Source organism: Cherax quadricarinatus, chromosome 1, assembly GCF_038502225.1.
Source record: "Cherax quadricarinatus isolate ZL_2023a chromosome 1, ASM3850222v1, whole genome shotgun sequence".
Classification (NCBI taxonomy): Eukaryota; Metazoa; Arthropoda; class Malacostraca; order Decapoda; family Parastacidae; genus Cherax; species Cherax quadricarinatus.
This window is the reverse complement of record NC_091292.1, coordinates 75454123-75475053: the sequence shown is the minus strand read 5'-3', so window position 1 is coordinate 75475053 and position 20931 is coordinate 75454123. Positions and strand designations below refer to the sequence as shown.

The window sequence follows — 20931 nt, the reverse complement described above, 5'->3', positions numbered from 1 at the left end:
GACACTCTTGGCGCCATCTTGGTACCAGCTTGGAGCTGAGGTCAGGTGCTGCTACCCAGGCGCCATGACTCTTGGCGCCATCTTGGTACCAGCATGGAGTTGAGGTCAGGTGCTGCTACCCAGGCGCCATAACACTCTTGGCGCCATCTTGGTACCAGCTTGGAGCTGAGGTCAGGTGCTGCTACCCAGGCGCCATGACACTCTTGGCGCCATTTTGGTATCAGCATGGAGCTGAGGTCAGGTGCTGCTACCCAGGCGCCATGACACTCTTGGCGCCATCTTGGTACCGGCATGGAGCTGAGGTCAGGTGCTGCTACCCAGGCGCCATGACACTCTTGGCGCCATCTTGGTACCAGCTTGGAGCTGAGGTCAGGTGCTGCTACCCAGGCGCCATGACACTCTTGGCGCCATCTTGGTACCAGCATGGAGCTGAGGTCAGGTGCTGCTACCCAGGCGCCATGACACTCTTGGCGCCATCTTGGTACCAGCTTGGAGGTGAGGTGAGGTGCTGCTACCCAGGCGCCATGACACTCTTGGCGCCATCTCGGTACCAGCTTGGAGCTGAGGTGAAGTGCTACTACCCAGGCGCAATGACACTCTTGGCGCCATCTTGGTACCAGCATGGAGCTGAGGTCAGGTGCTGCTACCCAGGCGCCATGACACTCTTGGCGCCATCTTGGTACCAGCATGGAGCTGAGGTCAGGTGCTGCTACCCAGGCGCCATGACACTCTTGGCGCCATCTTGGTACCGGCATGGAGCTGAGGTCAGGTGCTGCTACCCAGGCGCCATGACACTCTTGGCGCCATCTTGGTACCAGCATGGAGCTGAGGTTAGGTGCTGCTACCCAGGCGCCATGACACTCTTGGCGCCATCTTGGTACCAGCTTGGAGCTGAGGTCAGGTGCTGCTACCCAGGCGCCATGACTCTTGGCGCCATCTTGGTACCAGCATGGAGCTGAGGTCAGGTGCTGCTACCCAGGCGCCATAACACTCTTGGCGCCATCTTGGTACCAGCTTGGAGCTGAGGTCAGGTGCTGCTACCCAGTCGCCATGACACTCTTGGCGCCATTTTGGTACCAGCATGGAGCTGAGGTCAGGTGCTGCTACCCAGGCGCTATGACACTCTTGGCGCCATCTTGGTACCAGCATGGAGCTGAGGTCAGGTGCTGCTACCCAGGCGCCACGTCACTCTTGGCGCCATCTTGGTGCCAGCTTGGAGCTGAGGTCAGGTGCTGCTACCCAGGCGCCATGACACTCTTGGCGCCATCTTGGTACCAGCATGGAGCTGAGGTCAGGTGCTGCTACCCAGGCGCCATGATAGTCTTGGCGCCATCTTGGTACCAGCTTGGAGGTGAGGTGAGGTGCTGCTACCCAGGCGCCATGACACTCTTGGCGCCATCTTTGTACCAGCTTGAAGGTGAGGTGAAGTGCTACTACCCAGGCGCCATGACACTCTTGGCGCCATCTTTGTACCAGCTTGGAGGTGAGGTGAGGTGTTGCTACCCCGGCGCCATGACACTCTTGGCGCCATCTTTGTACCAGCTTGGAGGTGAGGTGAGGTGCTGCTACCCAGGCGCCATGACACTTTTGGCGCCATCTTTGTACCAGCTTGGAGGTGAGGTAAGTGCTACTACCCAGGCGCCATGACACTCTTGGCGCCATCTTTGTACCAGCTTGGAGCTGAGGTGAAGTGCTACTACCCAGGCGCCATGACACTCTTGTCGCCATCTTTGTACCAGCTTGGAGGTGAGGTGAGGTGAGGTGCTGCTACCCAGGCGCCAAGACACTCTTGGCGCCATCTTGGTACCAGCTTTGAGCTGAGGTCAGGTGCTGCTACCCAGGCGCCAAGACACTCTTGGCGCCATCTTTGTACCAGCTTGGAGCTGAGGTCAGGTGCTGCTACCCCGGCGCCATGACACTCTTGGCGCCATCTTTGTACCAGCTTGGAGCTGAGGTCAGGTGCTGCTACCCAGGCGCCAAGACACTCTTGGCACCATCTTGGTACCAGCTTGGAGCTGAGGTGAGGTGTTGCTACCCCGGCGCCATGACACTCTTGGCGCCATCTCGGTACCAGCTTGGAGCTGAGGTGAGGTGCTGCTACCCAGGCGCCAAGACACTCTTGGCGCCATCTTGTTACCAGCTTGGAGCTGAGGTGAGGTGCTGCTACCCCGGCGCCATGACACTCTTGGCGCCATCTTTGTACCAGCTTGGAGCTGAGGTGAGGTGTTGCTACCCCGGCGCCATGACACTCTTGGCGCCATCTTTGTACCAGCTTGGAGGTGAGGTGAGGTGCTGCTACCCAGGCGCCAAGACACTCTTGGCGCCAGCTTGGTACCAGCTTGGAGCTGAGGTGAAGTGCTGCTACCCAGGCGCCATGACACTCTTGGCGCCATCTTTGTACCAGCTTGGAGCTGAGGTCAGGTGCTGCTACCCAGGCGCCAAGACACTCTTGGCGCCAGCTTGGTACCAGCTTGGAGCTGAGGTGAAGTGCTGCTACCCAGGCGCCATGACACTCTTGGCGCCATCTTTGTACCAGCTTGGAGCTGAGGTCAGGTGCTGCTACCCAGGCGCCAAGACACTCTTGGCGCCAGCTTGGTACCAGCTTGGAGGTGAGGTGCTGCTACCCAGGCGCCAAGACACTCTTGGCGCCAGCTTGGTACCAGCTTGGAGCTGAGGTGAGGTACTGCTACCCAGGCGCCATGACACTCTTGGCGCCATCTTTGTACCAGCTTGGAGGTGAGGTGAGGTGGTGCTACCCAGGCGCCAAGACACTCTTGGCGCCAGCCTGGTACTAGCTTGGAGCTGAGGTGAAGTGCTGCTACCCAGGCGGCATGGCACTCTTGGCGCCATCTTTGTACCAGCTTGGAGATGAGGTGAGGTGCTGCTACCCAGGCGCCAAGACACTCTTGGCGCCAGCTTGGTACCAGCTTGGAGCTGAGGTGAAGTGCTGGTACCCAGGCGCCATAACACTCTTGGCGCCATCTTTGTACCAGCTTGAAGCTGAGGTCAGGTGCTGCTACCCAGGCGCCAAGATACTCTTTGCACCATCTTGGTACCAGCTTGAAGCTGAGGTGAGGTACTGCTACCCAGGCGCCATGACACTCTTGGCGCCATCTTGGTACCAGCTTGGAGGTGAGGTGAGGTGCTGCTACCCAGGCGCCATGACACTCTGGGCGCCATCTTTGTACCAGGTTGGAGGTGAGGTGAGGTGCTGCTACCCAGGCGCCAATATACACAACGGTTGCAATATACACAACGAAAATCATTATTCCAGCAGTAATCTTCATATACTGAAGCCACCGGCGCCCAAACACGCAAGTTATACTTTCTGTATCAAACTGAACACATATTACTCTGTTTAATATTTTTCCAGTAATCCTTTTCACGAGTTAGTCCAAAATCACCCAGTGAACCTAATCCGGATCTGCCCGGGTTCATCCAACAACCGGATTCAAACGGATTCATTGATAACAAGGTATCCTCTGACTGACGGGGCTCTACGCGCCCTTATCAAACGCTCAAACAATAACTACAACAAATAGTTACAATACAGATAGACAGATCTACTATTAAGGTGATTATTAGAAAAAAATATACAGTGATGCACTAACTGGATTCGTCCGGATTCGCTGGATTCGGGCTGATTCAAACGGTTTCGTTGGAAATAAATCCAAATCGGAAGAACTGTTACAAAAAATTAAATACTTTGGGGAATTATAGACTAGCTAGCTAGGAGAGTTGTCTAGTATTGTAAGATGACCACCATCATGAAGATCTGTGTAGTCTGCAGAAAGCGTAAGGGACGAAACCAGGCCTGGATTGCTTGCCATCTGTGTGGTCAATGGTCCCATGGTATATGCAGGGATTTTAAACCAGTGACCACACTTGACATAAACTCAGAGAGATGTTTTTGGGTCTGCCCAAACGAGATACACCTGTATGAGGAAATGACATCTACATTAAAAGACAAGAACACTAATAAAACATCCTTCTTGAAAGACATGTCAGCATGGTATAACAGCTGGGAAAATAAGATGGGTGGTAGGGACGGGGCTGTCTTCAAGAAGGCACTCGACAGACACCTAAAGTCAGTATCTGACCGACCGGGCTGTGGCTCGTACGTCAGCTTGCGTGCGGCCAGCAGTAACAGCCTGGTTGATCAGACCCTGATCCACCATGAGGCCTGGTCTCAGACCGGGCCGAGGGGGCGTTGATCCCCAAAACCCTCTCCAGGTAAACCATGAATGGCACAAAGATAAACTCAGTGTTCTCCTATACTGAACACTGGTGCTATTTACAATTCAATTGTTGTATTTTAATCAGAGGAAAGAGCCAAACCCGTAGAGGTCATATTCAGCCCGAGGAATGGAAGGCCTTCGAATTTGATCTAAGCAAGATGAAGTCCAAATCCTTGGATCAAGAGCCCCTCACCAGCATCAACACAAAAATCACTCGGGAAGGTAAAATATTACTATATCAATATTCACTTGTTGTTAATGGGAAACAATTTGCTAAACAAAATTGGCAAATTGAAATTTACACATCACAAAGTGAGTGACAAGCTGTAAAAGTTTGAATCCGATCAGAAAATGCATTCTTGAATAACTGACCTGAGTCCAACGATTCCAGGTTTTTACCACAATAAAATTTCAACTTTGCTGCTACCCGGACAAAACTTATGGATTATCATCATTATTGTAGACCGTCTTGTCAATAACATTTTGAGGTCAGTCACAAGAAACATTCAATAGTTACTGAATAAAATAATATAACTATTCAATAAAATTGGCACATGGGATTTATGGCAGCCAGTGGCAGCGTGAACCTTAGTGTTCAGGAAACAACACCAGTGGTGAAAAATTTGAAGCCGAGCAGATGAGTCATTCTTCAGTTATGTCATGGATTACAACCATCCATATTTTTTTTTACAATTTTACGACATCAACAAATTCGCGTGCACATTAATAAAGCTTAACAGGTATTGTACTGGCCCTAAGCTTAAAAGGTATTGTACTGGCCCTAAGCTTAACAGGTATTGTACTGGCCCTAAGATGTATCAGTCATTAAACATTGAAGCCGTTCAGAAGACATGAACTGAAAATTATTTAACGTGATTTAACGGGAATAAAAAAAATCACACACCATCGTCGTATTTTTGTCACTTTTTTTTTTAATGTTTGATGCTCTACCACTGAGGATTTTGGAAGTTATTCGAGCCATTCTAGGATGCTGGGCATGGGTTCAACAACGTGGGTCATCGGGCACGTGAAAATACTAACTGTTCCACGAATTTAGTCCTCGTTACCGTACACTAATGGTGAATATTTGAAGCCGATTGGATGAGGCATTCTCGAGTTATGAGTAAAACATTATTGCGAAAGTTGAGGGAGGAAAAAAAAAGAAGAAATACTAAGAAACAAAGGTCTCCCTTCGAGGGTACCTAATTAATTAATATCCAGTTATAAGTAGACTCAAGAAGAGATATATGTATCAGTAATATGATCAATTATAACCGTGTAAAATGTTCGGCATTAATCACGTTCTTAATTTATTTTTACAACTTAGTACAGTATAAAGATCTCGAACTTTGGTGCTTAGATTACAGTCAAGCACTGGACATGATGTTAAAAGTTGTGTTAAGATTCCGGAGAGCACCTGAGTGAGTGAGTGAGTGAGTGAGAGTTATACCTCAGACGGAATCTGAGAAGCTGCAGATAGCATTGTGTTATTCAATACTAGTGACGGTCACACTGTTCACACTGCCACCAGCTTGTAACATTCTTAGGTTATACAGTGATGGTAACCCTGTTCACACTGCCACCAGCTTGTAACATTCTTAGGTTATACAGTGATTGTCACCCTGTTCACACTGCCACCAGCTTGTAGCATTCTTAGGTTATACAGTGACGGTCACACTGCCACCAGCTTGTAACATTCTTAGGTTATACAGTGACGGTCACACTGCCACCAGCTTGTAACATTCTTAGGTTATACAGTGACGGTCACACTGCCACTAGCTTGTAACATTCTTAGGTTATACAGTGACGGTCACACTGCCACTAGCTTGTAACATTCTTAGGTTATACAGTGATGGTCACACTGCCACCAGCTTGTAACATTCTTAGGTTATACAGTGACGGTCACACTGCCACCAGCTTGTAACATTCTTAGGTTATACAGTGATGGTCACACTGTTCACACTGCCACCAGCTTGTAACATTCTTAGGTTATCCAGTGATGGTCACACTGCCACTAGCTTGTAACATTCTTAGGTTATACAGTGACGGTCACACTGCCACTAGCTTGTAACATTCTTAGGTTATACAGTGACGGTCACACTGCCACCAGCTTGTAACATTCTTAGGTTATACAGTGATGGTCACACTGCCACTAGCTTGTAACATTCTTAGGTTATACAGTGACGGTCACACTGCCACCAGCTTGTAACATTCTTAGGTTATACAGTGATGGTCACACTGTTCACACTGCCACCAGCTTTTAACATTCTTAGGTTATACAGTGACGGTCACACTGCCATCAGCTTATAACATTCTTAGGCTATACAGTGACGGTCACACTGCCACCAGCTTGTAACATTCTTAGGTTATACAGTGATGGTCACACTGTTCACACTGCCACCAGCTTGTAACATTCTTAGGTTATACAGTGATGGTCACACTGTTCACACTGCCACCAGCTTGTAACATTCTTAGGTTATACAGTGACGGTCACACTGTGCACACTGCCACCAGCTTGTAACATTCTTAGGTTATACAGTGATGGTCACACTGTTCACACTGCCACCAGCTTGTAACATTCTTAGGTTATACAGTGATGGTCACACTGTTCACACTGCCACCAGCTTTTAACATTCTTAGGTTATACAGTGACGGTCACACTGCCACCAGCTTATAACATTCTTAGGCTATACAGTGACGGTCACACTGCCACCAGCTTGTAACATTCTTTGGTTATACAGTGACGGTCACACTGCCACTAGCTTGTAACACTCTTAGGTTATACAGTGACGGTCACACTGCCACCAGCTTGTAACATTCTTAGGTTATACAGTGACGGTCACACTGCCACTAGCTTGTAACACTCTTAGGTTATACAGTGACGGTCACACTGCCACCAGCTTGTAACATTCTTAGGTTATACAGTAATGGTCACACTGTTCACACTGCCACCAGCTTTTTAACATTCTTAGGTTATACAGTGATGGTCACACTGCCACCAGCTTGCAACATTCTTAGGTTATACAGTGACGGTCACACTGCCACCAGCTTGTAACATTCTTAGGGCTATAGTGACGGTCACACTGCCACCAGCTTGTAACATTCTTAAGTTATACAGTAACGATCATACTGTTCACACTGCCACCAGCTTGTGACATTCTTAGGGTATACAGTTACGGTCACACTGTTCACACTGCTACCAGCTTATAACATTCTTAGGTTATACAGTGACGGTCACACTGCCACCAGCTTGTAACATTCTTAGGGTATACAGTGACGGTCACACTGTGCACACTGCTACCAGCTTGTAGCATTCTTAGGTTATACAGTGATGGTCACACTGTTCACACTGCCACCAGCTTGTAACATTCTTAGGTTATACAGTGATGGTCACACTGTTCACACTGCCACCAGCTTGTAACATTCTTAGGGTATACACTGATGGTCACACTATTCACAATGCCACCAGCCTGTAACATTCTTAAGTTTCCCTACCATTCCTAACACTGAACAGGATACATCACTTGTAAACTGAAATATCCTTGTCTACGACCACCGTCCTCAGCAACAATACCCTAACCTGGAGTTAATTTAGGGGGTCACCGCCCCCGCGACCTGATCCTTACTGTTGTTGGCTTGGTGGGCCAAGCTTTTATAAAGTGCCAGGCGCATGCAATGTAAAATATGCACCACAGCCCGACTGATTAGGAACTAACTTGAGGAAGTTATAAAGTTCTCTTTTGAAGATAGCCAGAGGCGTATTGGCAAATCCCCTTACGCACAAAGGGGTGTGTTGAAGCCTTTGCACATATTAAGTGCTCTTAGTGTACTCATCGTACTCCTGCTTTTCATTGGAGGTATATGACAAGTATTTTGGATTTCTCTCAGTTTTATTTATGGCATTTTGCTCTCTCGATCTCTCTCTTGGGTTCTGTATGATGCATTCAATTTGAGCTCAACGTTTTCCATTTCTCTAGCTGGTGTTACTTTTCGTTCTTCAGAGAGTCTTCTTTCTTTATGGAGCTCTGTTATTCGTCTTCTTCGCCTACCGAGGACACGCCTCTTCCTTTCCAACCTGCACATTCTCCTCCGTCATGGTATGCATCTGAAGCAAACTTCTACAAACACTAAGGTCATTCTCTGGAAATACTGGTTCAGGTCATCGTGTATCACATTGTCTTCCCTGCAGATTTCCGCTATTTATTAGTTCACAGTTGATGTTCTTGTTGTTAAGGTTAAATATACCCTTACAACTGAGTGTGTTTTGCTGAGTGTGCATCTCTGAACTTATACTAGGTTGTGGTCCAAATTTACTGTCTTCTACATTATTATTTTTTTACCAGAGCTTCATTATTTATGAGTATAAGGTCTAGAGTATTTTCTAGTCTGGTCGGTTCCGCTATTTGTTGGCATCAAGTGAATTGTTGCCGAGTCTTAGTAGTTCAGTGGAGCGAGACTGCTCATCCAGAGTGACTCGTGGGATTCTCTCTGCTATTACATTCTACATTCTTCCATGTCTAATACTGAAGTCACCAAGCAATATGGGCTGGTAGGCTTCAAGACAATACTCCATTTTCATAAGTTGGATTTTAAACTGTTGGGAAGCTACATCTGATGGTTTATATACAAGCATAATTTTGATTGTCAGTTTTAACCACTGAAACTTCGACTAAACCATTCGTGGTGCATGTGATTCTAGCATACAAACCAAAAATAAATAACAAAAAGGCACAATACCGTGACTGGAACGATACACAAATAACCCGCACATAGATGAGAGAAGCTTACGACGACGTTTCGGCCCGACTTGGTCCAAGTCGGACCGAAACGTCGTCGTAAGCTCCTTTCGTCTATGTGCGGGTTATACAAACCAAACTTCACTCCTTATTAACTTTTTTTCCGGTAACATCTAAGCAGACTCAACACAAGTATACACATTTCATTGTCAAGGTAACCTTAACGCGGGGCTCAGTAGAGGCTGCAAACATTGTATTTAACTCAGTGAGAAGGCCACTGATGAACGACATTTTGTTTCTGTTACTTGGTTTAAGACCTTGAATATTTGCAAACACACATGTTGTTTTGCTGTCTGTTGCTTTTCTGTCTGAGTTTTAATATTTGCTAATATCTGTAGCTCTAGAGAGCTCGCCACTGACTTTATTTACGGTGGCTTCCTTTCCGTCCAGGATGGTCCTTAGGTGGTAATATGTTCTTAGCATTCTTTACATTTTCCTGACACTAAATAGTCTCTGTTATTTCTATAGTTGTAATTTTCATGTTAGGTTGCATGTTAATGTTGCTGTGTACGCCTCGTTCCTCTCAAGTTGAATCTCGGGCAGTTTGCATCATTAGAGTGTCTCTCATGTATTGAGTAACAGAATATAGTAAGGTGAAAGTATGTGCAGGTCTTGGAATGACGAACTCCTATATTCTGCCGAGTACATTTCTTGATCGTACTGATGCATTCAATTTATATTGGCAGTTGGTTACCATTTGCAAATTTCTCAGACACGGAACTCCAGAAACTGGTCATAATTATATCACGAGTACACGTCGACAATTTTTACCGATGAAGTAAAACTAATGAGAATAGTAGTAGCAAAAGTGTATTTACAGAAAAAGTTGCATAGGCATGAACAAGCTACGGGAAAGCTTCGATAAGTGGTACTTGAGCTCACTTTGAATGAATGCAAGGTGCTGAAGGGAGGAGAAAAGACGTCAGTAGAACCGTGTTGCCAGAGAGAGAGAGAGAGAGAGAGAGAGAGAGAGAGAGAGAGAGAGAGAGAGAGAGAGAGAGAGAGAGAGAGAGAGAGAGAGAGAGAGAGAAAGCTGACGTAGGTAACAGCTCTTAGCTTGTCAATAAGGTTAGGAATCCTTAACCTGTAAACAGCTTGTCAATAGGGATCCTTAACCTAACCCTGTCAAACCCTGTGTAAAAAGATAGATAGATAAATAGATAGATATATAGATAGAGATAGAGATAGATAGATAGAGAGAGAGAGAGAGAGAGAGAGAGAGCAGCAAGAACTGTGTCAAAACTGTCAGTGGTGACAATAAGGCAGGAGGAGGTGCATTTCCTACTTAAATCGCTTGACCAAGAAAAGGCTCTGGGCCCAGACAAGCTGAGCCCAAGATTGTTGAGAAGATGTGCAGACCAGCTAGCAGCACCTCTAACTCGCATCTTTCAGCACTGCCTAGTACAGTGTAAATGGCCCTCTCTATGGAAAGAGGCAAATGTAGTCCCTGTTCACAAAAAGAAGAGCAGAGCAGAAATCAGCAACTACAGACCAGTGTCACTCCTGTCAATCACTGGTAAGATCCTTGAGACAATAATCTCAAGACAAATGACAGAGTTTTTTGACTACCACTCACTACTTTGTGATCGTCAATACGGCTTCAGGAAAGGTTACTCTGCTGCTGATCTGTTGTTAAACCTCTCCACTAAGTGGCACCAGTCACTGGATGAATCCAAAGTCAGCTGTGTGGTAGCACTGGACATTGCTGGCGCTTTCGACCGGGTGTGGCACCAGGGCCTCTTAGCAAAACTTCAAGCACTGGGAATTGCAGGCTCTACGCTATGTCTCCTCAGTGATTACCTTCATGGTAGATCTCTAAGTGTAGTTCTCAGTGGAACGGAATCAGCAAGACATCCTATTGGGGCAAGTGTTCCACAAGGAAGCGTGCTGGGTCCATTGTTATGGAATGTCTACTTCAACGACCTTCTTCATCTCATCCCAGAATCACATGCATATGCAGACGACTGTACACTGACATTCACTTATCCAAGAGAAGAAATGCCAGCTGCTCTAAGCTACATCAATCACCAGCTGAGAGCTATATCAGCTTGGGGAAATAGATGGCAAGTAACATTTGCACCTGAGAAAACGCAAATGATGATCGTCTCTAGGCACCATGATGGTAATGCTGGTGCAGTAGTAAGGATGAATGGGAGGATGTTGGCACCTGGAGAAGAAGTTGATATCCTTGGGGTGAAATTTGACTCCAAACTAACCATGAAGAACCATGTTGTAAATCTTGCAAACAAGGCAGCCAGGAAGCTTACAGCACTTCGCCGTATCTCCCATCTGCTTGACAGTAGGGGTTGCAAGATCCTGAACGAGGCACAAGTACGCTCGCACCTTGAGTATGCTCCACTTTCTTGGTTTGCCTGCCCCCCCTCTCATCTGCGACTGCTTTACAGAGTAGAGAACAGAGCAAGACGTCTCATCTCTCGCCTGGACCCATCCTGGATAGATCTGTCATTTCAGCAGAGCCTTCAACATAGGAGGGATGTGGGTGGCCTTACTGTTATGTACAAGGCCAATATTGTCAAAATACCACACTTGGATCCACTTCGAGGACAGCGTGAAACAAGTTTTTATGCCACAAGACGGGCAGAATGCAGCAACTTCACTCTGGCTGTACCCTTCTCCAGAACATCACTCCATCTGAGATCATACATACCCAGGATGACTCGAGTATGGAACACATTCGTACAGCATAATGATGTCAACGAGATAAAGTCAGTTGATCAAATGAAAATGCTGGCCCACAGATGGCTCCAACTTCATCCTGTTCCCTACTTGTATGTCTCATAACAATAAAAATGCTTTCAAATGAGCTGATGTAGGTAACAGCTCTTAGCTTGCCAATAAAGTTAGGAATCCTTAACCTGTAAATAGCTGTCAATAAAGCTAGGGATCCTTAACCTTGTCAAACCCTGTGTAAAAAAAAAAAAAAAAAAAAAAGAGAAAGTGAGAGAGAGAGAGAGAGAGAGAGAGAGAGAGAGAGAGAGAGAGAGAGAGAGAGAGAGAGAGAGAGAGAGAGAGAGAGTGTGCCCAGAGTATAATTTTCAAAAACATTCTTTGGCTGCCGACGTGGGTTCGAATCATGGTAGCTACAAAATAAACATATATATATATATATATATATATATATATATATATATATATATATATATATATATATATATATATATATATATAGGAAGAGTCTATATAGGATCACAAGAAACAGATGATATCTTAATATGTAATATAAGGATACTGAAGAGTAGTGTGTATTATATGAAGGAAGCACCAAGAAGGTGGAATTCATAGCTCAAACACACAAAAATTCAGGTCCTGTCATTTATCTTCGAACTATTTCCCCGAGATGAAGAACCTGAGCTAAGAGGATACAATGATAAAACTGATCTCACAAGACTATGAAGACTATGACTTGGGGGGCTGGGCGGAGGGTAAGTATGGTGTCAGCATTTAAGTTACTCTGAGGTATCCCAGCCCTATGGTCACCACTTATTGAGGAATATAGAGATATTATATGTTATTAATGAAAATAAGATACCAGATATATTAAGCAAACTTCCTAAATGTGCTTGTAACAGATGAGTGAACTGTAGATATAAATACAGATGTGCTCCTGTAAACCTTCTGGGGCCTAGTTTCTAAGCCTTCTGCGCATCCACATGTTCTTGCGCTACCGTTCAGAGGATGGATATGGAGTGCACAAAAAACTAGCCGCTTCGGTGGGGAAAATCTAAAAATCTAAATCTCGGAGGTATTGTCAAGTTAAAGACAGACTGAAAATGGTAGGAACAAAAATACAGGACACAAACAGAATCTATACACCGCGGGACACTGGAGGAAAAAATAATGAAGGTAAACTCAACACACTATTTTAAATGTGAGTACAATAAAACTCACTGGGATGGGGATATATCACATAAGTCGAGTGATGATTATGATGGGAGGCCCAGGAGACTGAGAGCGACCCCTTAAGCATAAGTAAGTACATGCATATACGACCAGGACCTGAGACTCGTCTCTTTCACCCACAGATAGGCAAGTACAAACACACTGCGTGCTACATGACATGTATTTTAAAGATAATTAGCATCAAGAAAAATGTTTATACTGGTAATTTCTGAAAGTGTTCAGCGCTAGTCCGCAGTACACAGTCACACAAGACTGAAGCAAGGTAAGCACACTCAACTATGCTAGGGCGCCTCCGTCCAGTATCGACTAACCTTCGACTTGGAAATCGACGAGAATGGCCTTCCGTGTGGCGTTAAAGTAGTGTGGACACAGAAAATTAAACTCTACCGTAAATAAAAGACTATCATCAGGTGGTAATAAGATAAAATTACAAACTGAAGAAGGTATGTATGTGTTGGTGTGGGAGGTAGGGAGTGTTGGGAGGCACAATGTAGCCTAGTACTTGCTTAGTTCTATTTGCAGGGGTCGAGTCCTAGCTCGTGGCCCCACCTTTTAACTCTTATTAACCTAATTTACTGACCCTCATCTTCCTAAGCAATGCTGGTATTTTAGTGACTCAAGACCCTCTGTAAAGCGACTATAACTGTCATGTGAAAGTCAGATTTTCACTGTCATGTTTCAGCAGTCTTCTTATGGTTCCCAATCTTCAGTTACTCTTTGCTCGCCCTGACAACATGCCATATTGCAATTGAGATCACTCGTCTCCATTCACTTATGTACTTCTAACAGGCTCAAACATCCATAATGCATGTTTGTATGATTAGGTAGAGAAACTTTCAAGATTGAACGAGGGTTAAACATTTATACAGCATAACAGATTAAGCGTCTTCGTCAAATCGTGTTACTTTAAAGCGAAAATAGAAAACTTACAAAAAAATCCCAAAACAGCCACAGAGATGTTTTTAAAGTAAGAATTTATATAGTTAACATAATTATAAAGTATAATCATGCCAAATCTGATCATCTTTAGTAGTTGACAAACTTTATCATTATTATTATTACTATTATTATTAATGCGGAAGCGCTAAACACATAGGGGTCACAGCTCCAGGGAAATGAGAAGTAATCAGTTTTAATTTGTGGAAAGGAAGGGGTAGCTCTAACTCCTCGGATCAAGATCCTCACCAGCCTCAAGGCTGGTGTCAGGGAATGTGTGGCTTTTATTCACTAATAAATTAAAATAATTTTCATATATCAGCCAACCATCAGGAGGGCTACACGGAGGTGTGTGTCAGCACACAGCAGCTAACTGCTGGTATGACCCAGGGTGCCGTGGGAGACTGGAGGTGTGTGTCATGCACGTATCAGCTGACTGCTGGTATAAGCCAGGGTGGCGCCGGTGTCTGTGGAATGTTATCGGCTTGAATCTTGGAATACTTGGCAGCCATATAAGTGCTTTACATGATACGAGTAGATAGTGTGGGAGACGAAGGGAGGCAGTTACAGTGGAACCACTGCGTGAAACCTAACAGACATGAGTGCAGAGTTGATGATCAGTGACTGAGGTGTTAGTTGTAAATAGTTCCAGTAACCTAGATAAACAGTGTCATAATCAGAGCTATTAGTCACTGTGTCTAGGAAGAGTGAAACTGTGAGAACCAATGGTGTAATATTTGCCTCTAGAGTGAAGCAATGGATACTAGGTGTTGTGAAGCGTATGTTAGGTTCCTTTGCGCCAGTTTATAGTGGACATTACCTGAGAGTCAATTATATTTCAAATGTAAATTTATTTCACGGTATGTGTGTGTGTGTGTGTACTCACCTAATTGTGGTTGCGGGGGTCAATTCACAGCTCCTGGCCCCATGTGTGTGTGTGCGCTCACCTATTTGTGGTTGCAAAGTTGATTCACAGCTTCCGGCCCCGCCTCTTCGCTCGTCGCTACTAGGTCCCTGCTCCATGAGCTTTATCGAATCTCTCCTTAAAACTATGTATGTATCCTGCCTCCACTACACCACTCTCCAGACTGTTCCACTTCCTGACAACTCTGACTAAAGAAATACTTCCTAACACCCCTGTGACTCATCTGAGTTTTCAACTGCCAGTTGAGACCTCTTGTTGCTGTGTGTGTGTGTTTCTTTCGCTAATGAATGACCATAGACGTGAGTCATACTGGTGAGATTCGCCACTCCTGGCGGGTGACACATACACACGCACACAAACTTACATTGTAACAACTACAGCAACTACACTCTTCATGGTACATGTTCTTTGCTCACAACTTTCTTATCCACGTGCTTAAGCTTGTAGAAATATCTGCTTCAGAAGTTTAAAAAACATTAGATACAATTAACTAACAAAGCATATTTATGGCATATCTATTTGTACCCAACATAATAACAACTAGGACTTTTGTCTAGACAATGCAAGTAAAGCACAACGCATACTGTGAAGCCTACTGTAATATCTACTCCTTTACAAAACTGGATGAATTCAGCCATAATTTCTGTGGGAGGATGAGTAGTGAACATTAAAATGGTATAAAATACCGACGGGTTGTTAGGTAAGACACATGCAACAGTTAGGTATCTTTATTTCGAAACGTTTCGCCTACACTGTAGGCTTCTTCAGTAGAGTACAGAAAAGTTGATAGAAGCAGAAGAGACTTGAAGACGATGTAATCAGTCCATCACCCTTAAAGTTTTGAGGTGGTCAGTCCCTCAGTTTGGAGAAGAGCATTGTTCCATAGTCTGAAATAGACTTTATTTCGAAACGTTTCGCCTACACAGTAGGCTTCTTCAGTCGAGTACAGAAAAGTTGATAGAAGCAGAAGAGACTTGTTCCATAGTCTGAAACAGACTATGGAACAATGCTCTTCTCCAAACTGAGGGACTGACCACCTCAAAACTTTAAGGGTGATGGACTGATTACATCGTCTTCAAGTCTCTTCTGCTTCTATCAACTTTTCTGTACTCGACTGAAGAAGCCTACTGTGTAGGCGAAACGTTTCGAAATAAAGATACCTAACTGTTGCATGTGTCTTACCTAACAGGATGAGTAGTGTATGTGACAGTCACAAAACGTAATTAAAGTTATTTAGAAAATGACGCACATACACCTGTGATTTATTGTTGCTCTTCGATGAAGCCATTGTTTATTGTTGTGATTTACAGAATATTCATTTCATAAAATAATGTTATATTGCAAATTCCAAGGTAGATAAAAAGACGAATACGCTGTTACAGCTGTTTTATGTTGATAATAGGGTATGATACAACAGGTATAGTATAAACTGCTCTCATAATGTTGAATAATGCTAAAAGAGATGTACAGGACAGTGCAGGACGTTACAAGACAGATGACACCAATTCAATACAACTAAAGTGTATGAACAATGGAGTAATGTACATATTTAATGTACTGTAAATTCTTTATATATAATTTAAACACTGGAAATAATACGTCCAGTGTGACTGGGAGGTACAGGAGTGGTGCTTAATGTAACACAGGTAGCATGGCCTGCGTTCCTCTCCTCGTGCATGGTATTCAGTGAACTAGTGAAGGATATAGTCCTAGAACGCTTGAGAGGTGCTGTAGCTAGCAATGGGTAATTGCCATACTATCCTAGAAACGCGGCAAGCAGACTGCGTGGGACTACAACTGTGCGTGTACATTGGATGACACCTACCTACAAACACTGAAGCCGAAGGTGTTAGTGCCTCCCGTTTCCCGGAGACTCAGTGTCAACAAATACAGTGGGCTGGTACCATGCTACATACCTTCGTCCTAACAGGATCGGAGAACTTCGGAACGTGGGGCAAATGTGCACTCTGGTTTCTAAAAGTTGGTTGACAAACACATCACATAAACCAAGGACCCCACAGCAACCAGCTTCCTTTTCCAGACACACTGACAATCCAGGGAGGAAATGCCTATAGCATTCTGGACACACGGCCCAACCCCGGGGAGCTGGATGAAGTATTCGAGATGTAGACTCCGATGTCATGCATGTTCTCCTTCCCATTGCAGTATGGGAAGAAAATGCTCAAACACCTTCAGAAAAAAACTCCAGTTTTCCTTTTAGTACTTTTTTTTCGAGGCTGTGGGTCCCCAGTCAGTACTAGAGGTAGTATATATATAATACCAGTAAGTATAAAAAAATGAATGCATAGGGGAAATAATGTAATTTTGCTAACTTTGTAATTGAATCTGCCGGCAAGTAATTGCATCCTCAGTAATGATACCTCGCATCCCCCCCGGAGGGGGAGAAGCACCCCAGGATAACCACTGACCTGTAGGAGCTTGTTAAGCTTCCTCTTGAAGACTTTCTCTGTTAATTCTCCCTCTTCCAATTACCCTGTGCACGAACAACAAATATATTCTGATACATGTTGAGTTTCTCCAGCTTGTGTTTACACTCTGATTCACACTGGAACTGACCTAACTATTTTATGCACTGTTTACCAGTGAGAGCCAGAAGCTGCGAGCCACGCTGTTATGCAAGATAATGTAGGGCCAAAATTGGCTTACTCCCTGCAGACTGTCATAACAAATAGGCTTACACTCAGCTGCCTATCACCACTAGGATAATATTATTCTAACGGATGCATTCCCTTCTTTACTCTCGTCATGAAGATTTTTTATCATTATTATTGTTGATGTTGTTATTATATTATTATTTTCGAAAACAATCAGTAAACCAAGATGGGTCGTACAGCTCAAATAGAAGAGCGATTTCAATAATCATGTTTTTTCATAGAACATTAAACGGGCACTGTGTCAAGAAGATATGTGATATTTCTTTCATCTCTATTCCTAGACATGACACTTCAACTGACATACCAAACAGTGAAACATAAACCACGTCAGACTTTGTCGATATTTCTACTATAATTAATCTCCGACCTTGTCTAATACACGCAAGGTAATATCATGTTCTTATAGGTAAAAAAATAATTACACTAAATTTCAGGAGCCGCTTAAAACGGCTACAGTAAACTGCACTTACATTCTGTGATGATCCGAAGTGTTCTCCAGCTAACTGAAGAAGATGAGTGATACTTATAGTTCCTCGGTTCTCCACATCACACACCTCAAACACTTGTCGGAGTTGGTTCACAAACTCCTCAGACACCGCCATTTTTACATTACATGGCTATTATTGACACTTAGAAACTTTCCTTAGCACGAATAAATATGGAGTACGAGAGGCGCGCCACAGCGGGAGCGGAGGAGCGACGCACACCCTCCCTCCCTCACGCTCACACCAACACTGACTTCTTATCTTCACTCTACACACGGCTTCCAATTTATGACAGAAGTCTTTCTTTATTATGCTTAGCTATCATAATATTACTTTTCCATAATTAAACGTGTGATCTTTATATAGATGAACATCTATTTGGCAAAATATTTTCAACTCTCCCTCTCGACAACCTTCCCAGGCACATCATTATATGACCTTCATAATAATTTTGGGTAACGAATCGCGTGCAAAATATATTTAAGAGATCTGGGAAGTAGATTCTTAGTAGAAGTGATAAACTAACGTTGGGAATATATTTCTGTGCTTAATATTTTCTTTTTTTTTTTAAAAAATAAACATCTTGACCACGAAGGTTAGTCAGCCATCCTGTCTTCACGGTCACTGTCAAAACAACGCTTATACCAATAAGTGCAGAGATGTACTTACAACTCTTATAGACGTCAAAATATGAGATGGAGGATTAGATTGCTTACAGATTTAAGCTGATTCTAAGTATTAGAGATCAAAGGAGAAAGAATAAAGGAACATACCTACACAACGCACGAACAACAGGAAAGGATATGCTGGGGTTGCTTCATACCTTTGAAATGCTACGCCCCTCAAGGAAGGCTCCTTGACGCTGGTGAGGGGCTCTTGATCTAGGGAATTGGATCTGTGCTCCAGTTGGATCTGTGCTCCAGTTCCCTGAATTAAGCCTGAATGCCTTCCATCCCCCCATAGGCGCTGTATAATCCTACGGGTTTAGTGCTTCCCCCTTGATTATAATAATAATGAAATGCTACGCTTGTTATTTATGCTGTGAGGGAAGATGGATTGTTACACCAGCAAGAGGAGGCTTAGTGTATCCGGAAACAAACGTGCCGACACAATACTTAACATATTATGCTCACGATTAGGGTATCTTATCTAAGCATACATACCAAGCCATGCACTTGCACACACTGAAAATTGATATAAATGAACATAATTTTTAAAGGGGTGGACCGGTAAGCCAGCGGAAGGCCTCGGTCAGATGACCAAAAGCTCCAAAGGCGGGTCATCATCTGACTTTTGTCCTGTTTCCTGACGAACCTAACCTAACTTGCACACACTCTATTATACACCCACACACACACTGACCTGACCACAAGGTCCAGAGGGTATTCGCTGGGGTAACAATGTAAACATCAATACAAAAGAAAGAAGCGGTCTTGGGGAAATTAAAACAAAACAGAAGGAAAATAAAACGCTTCCAAGGAAGTTAGACACGATGAAAGTGACCAAACCAAATATCACTAGGCACTAAGAGAAGAAGCAGAGGCAATGCACAGCCTCTCAACAAGAACCTTCAATAAGTCATATTAGACATATGGCAACTACAAAACAACTAAAAAACTTCAAATGTGATCCCGTTTTACAAGAAGACAGGAAGCACTTATAAGACAAATAGATAATTAAAACCAAACAAGTCACCAGACCCTGATGAACTGTTTTCAAGACTTCTAAAGGAATAGAGTAAGTCCTCATTTAACGTCGTCGATAGGGTCTTGGAAACTGTGACTTAAACGAAACGACGTATAGCGAAACCAGTTTTACCATAGGCTAATTGATATGAACATCAGGTGTACACAGAGAATAAAGGTTTGCAAAGCGAACACTAAGTCAAAGATAAGATAAAACCAATATTGCAAACTAGAAATACCGCAGGAAATAGCAAACAAGAGGACTCCACTAGCAATAGTGAGGATATATTACCAAAAACAACTGGTGGGAGCTCCATTGTTGGTGCTAGGGAGGATAGAAGTAAGACAGGGAAACATGCACCAACAGGGAATACAGTCACAGAAACCCAAGGCAAACGGAAACCAAGCCTGTGCACATACTATGCACTTGGTATCTGCTGGCATGGGAAATCTGGAAAAACAGATGGGACGTGCAACTATGACCACCCTAGAAAATGCCATGCCCATATGACAACAGGAAAATGCAAACTCCCTTCCTGTAAGCTTTTTCACCCTGAACTGTGTACCTCTTCAGTACAGGAAAGACTGTGCTATAACTTAAATTGCCAGGCATACCATCTAAAGGGGAGAAAAAGATACAAAACATCCAGGCCATGGGAAAGCCTGAGTAGCCACAGCCACTCAAGAGGGAGAGGTTTTTTGTGCCAGGAAGGAAAAAAAAACTGGCAGGAAATGGCAGAAATCGTACACCAAATCCAGTCATTCCTGGAGTGGAACCACAGTCGATGGCCTCCACTCCAAACCAACAGATACAGATACTAATGCCGGAAAAAAATCCCCCCCCCCAGTACCAACAATACCAACAGTCCGATAACATTCTTCTTTGCAAATATACAGGGTCTAAAGCCAGCAACAAACAACAAAATACCTTTCATCTGTGGACTGCTTGCAGAGGCAAAGGCAATGTTCGCGGCTTTCACTGAGACCCACATAAAGGATCACTTGGACAACGAAATATGGATCCCAGGTTACAACCTATACAGATGTGACAGAGTGAACAGGAAAAAGGGGGGGGTTGGCCTGTACATTGCAGAGTCACTTGTTTGCACAGAACTGCTTAATGCCTCAAATGATGTAGTGGAAGTTTTAGCAGTAAAGGTCGAGAACCAAAACCTAGTCATTGTGGTAGTCTACAAGCCTCCGGATGCAACATCCCAGCAATTCCAGGAACAGCTGTTAAAAATTGACCACTGTCTGGAAAATCTTCCAG

The 20931-nt window shown here is 44.2% G+C and overlaps 1 protein-coding gene across 7 annotated transcripts in view; it reads right to left on the bottom strand.

Moving 5' to 3' along the window:
* Window positions 1–18230, bottom strand: part of nuf (rab11 family-interacting protein nuf) — an 820792-nt gene extending 802562 nt beyond the window's left edge. For all 7 annotated transcript variants that reach the window (XM_070082903.1, XM_070082913.1, XM_070082918.1 and 4 more), the window contains exon 1: window positions 17962–18230. In XM_070082903.1, the coding sequence (XP_069939004.1) occupies window positions 17962–18093 (132 nt within the window). In that variant the 5' untranslated portion in view covers window positions 18094–18230. The remainder of the gene's footprint in view (window positions 1–17961) is intronic.
* Window positions 18231–20931: the final 2701 nt, after the last annotated feature.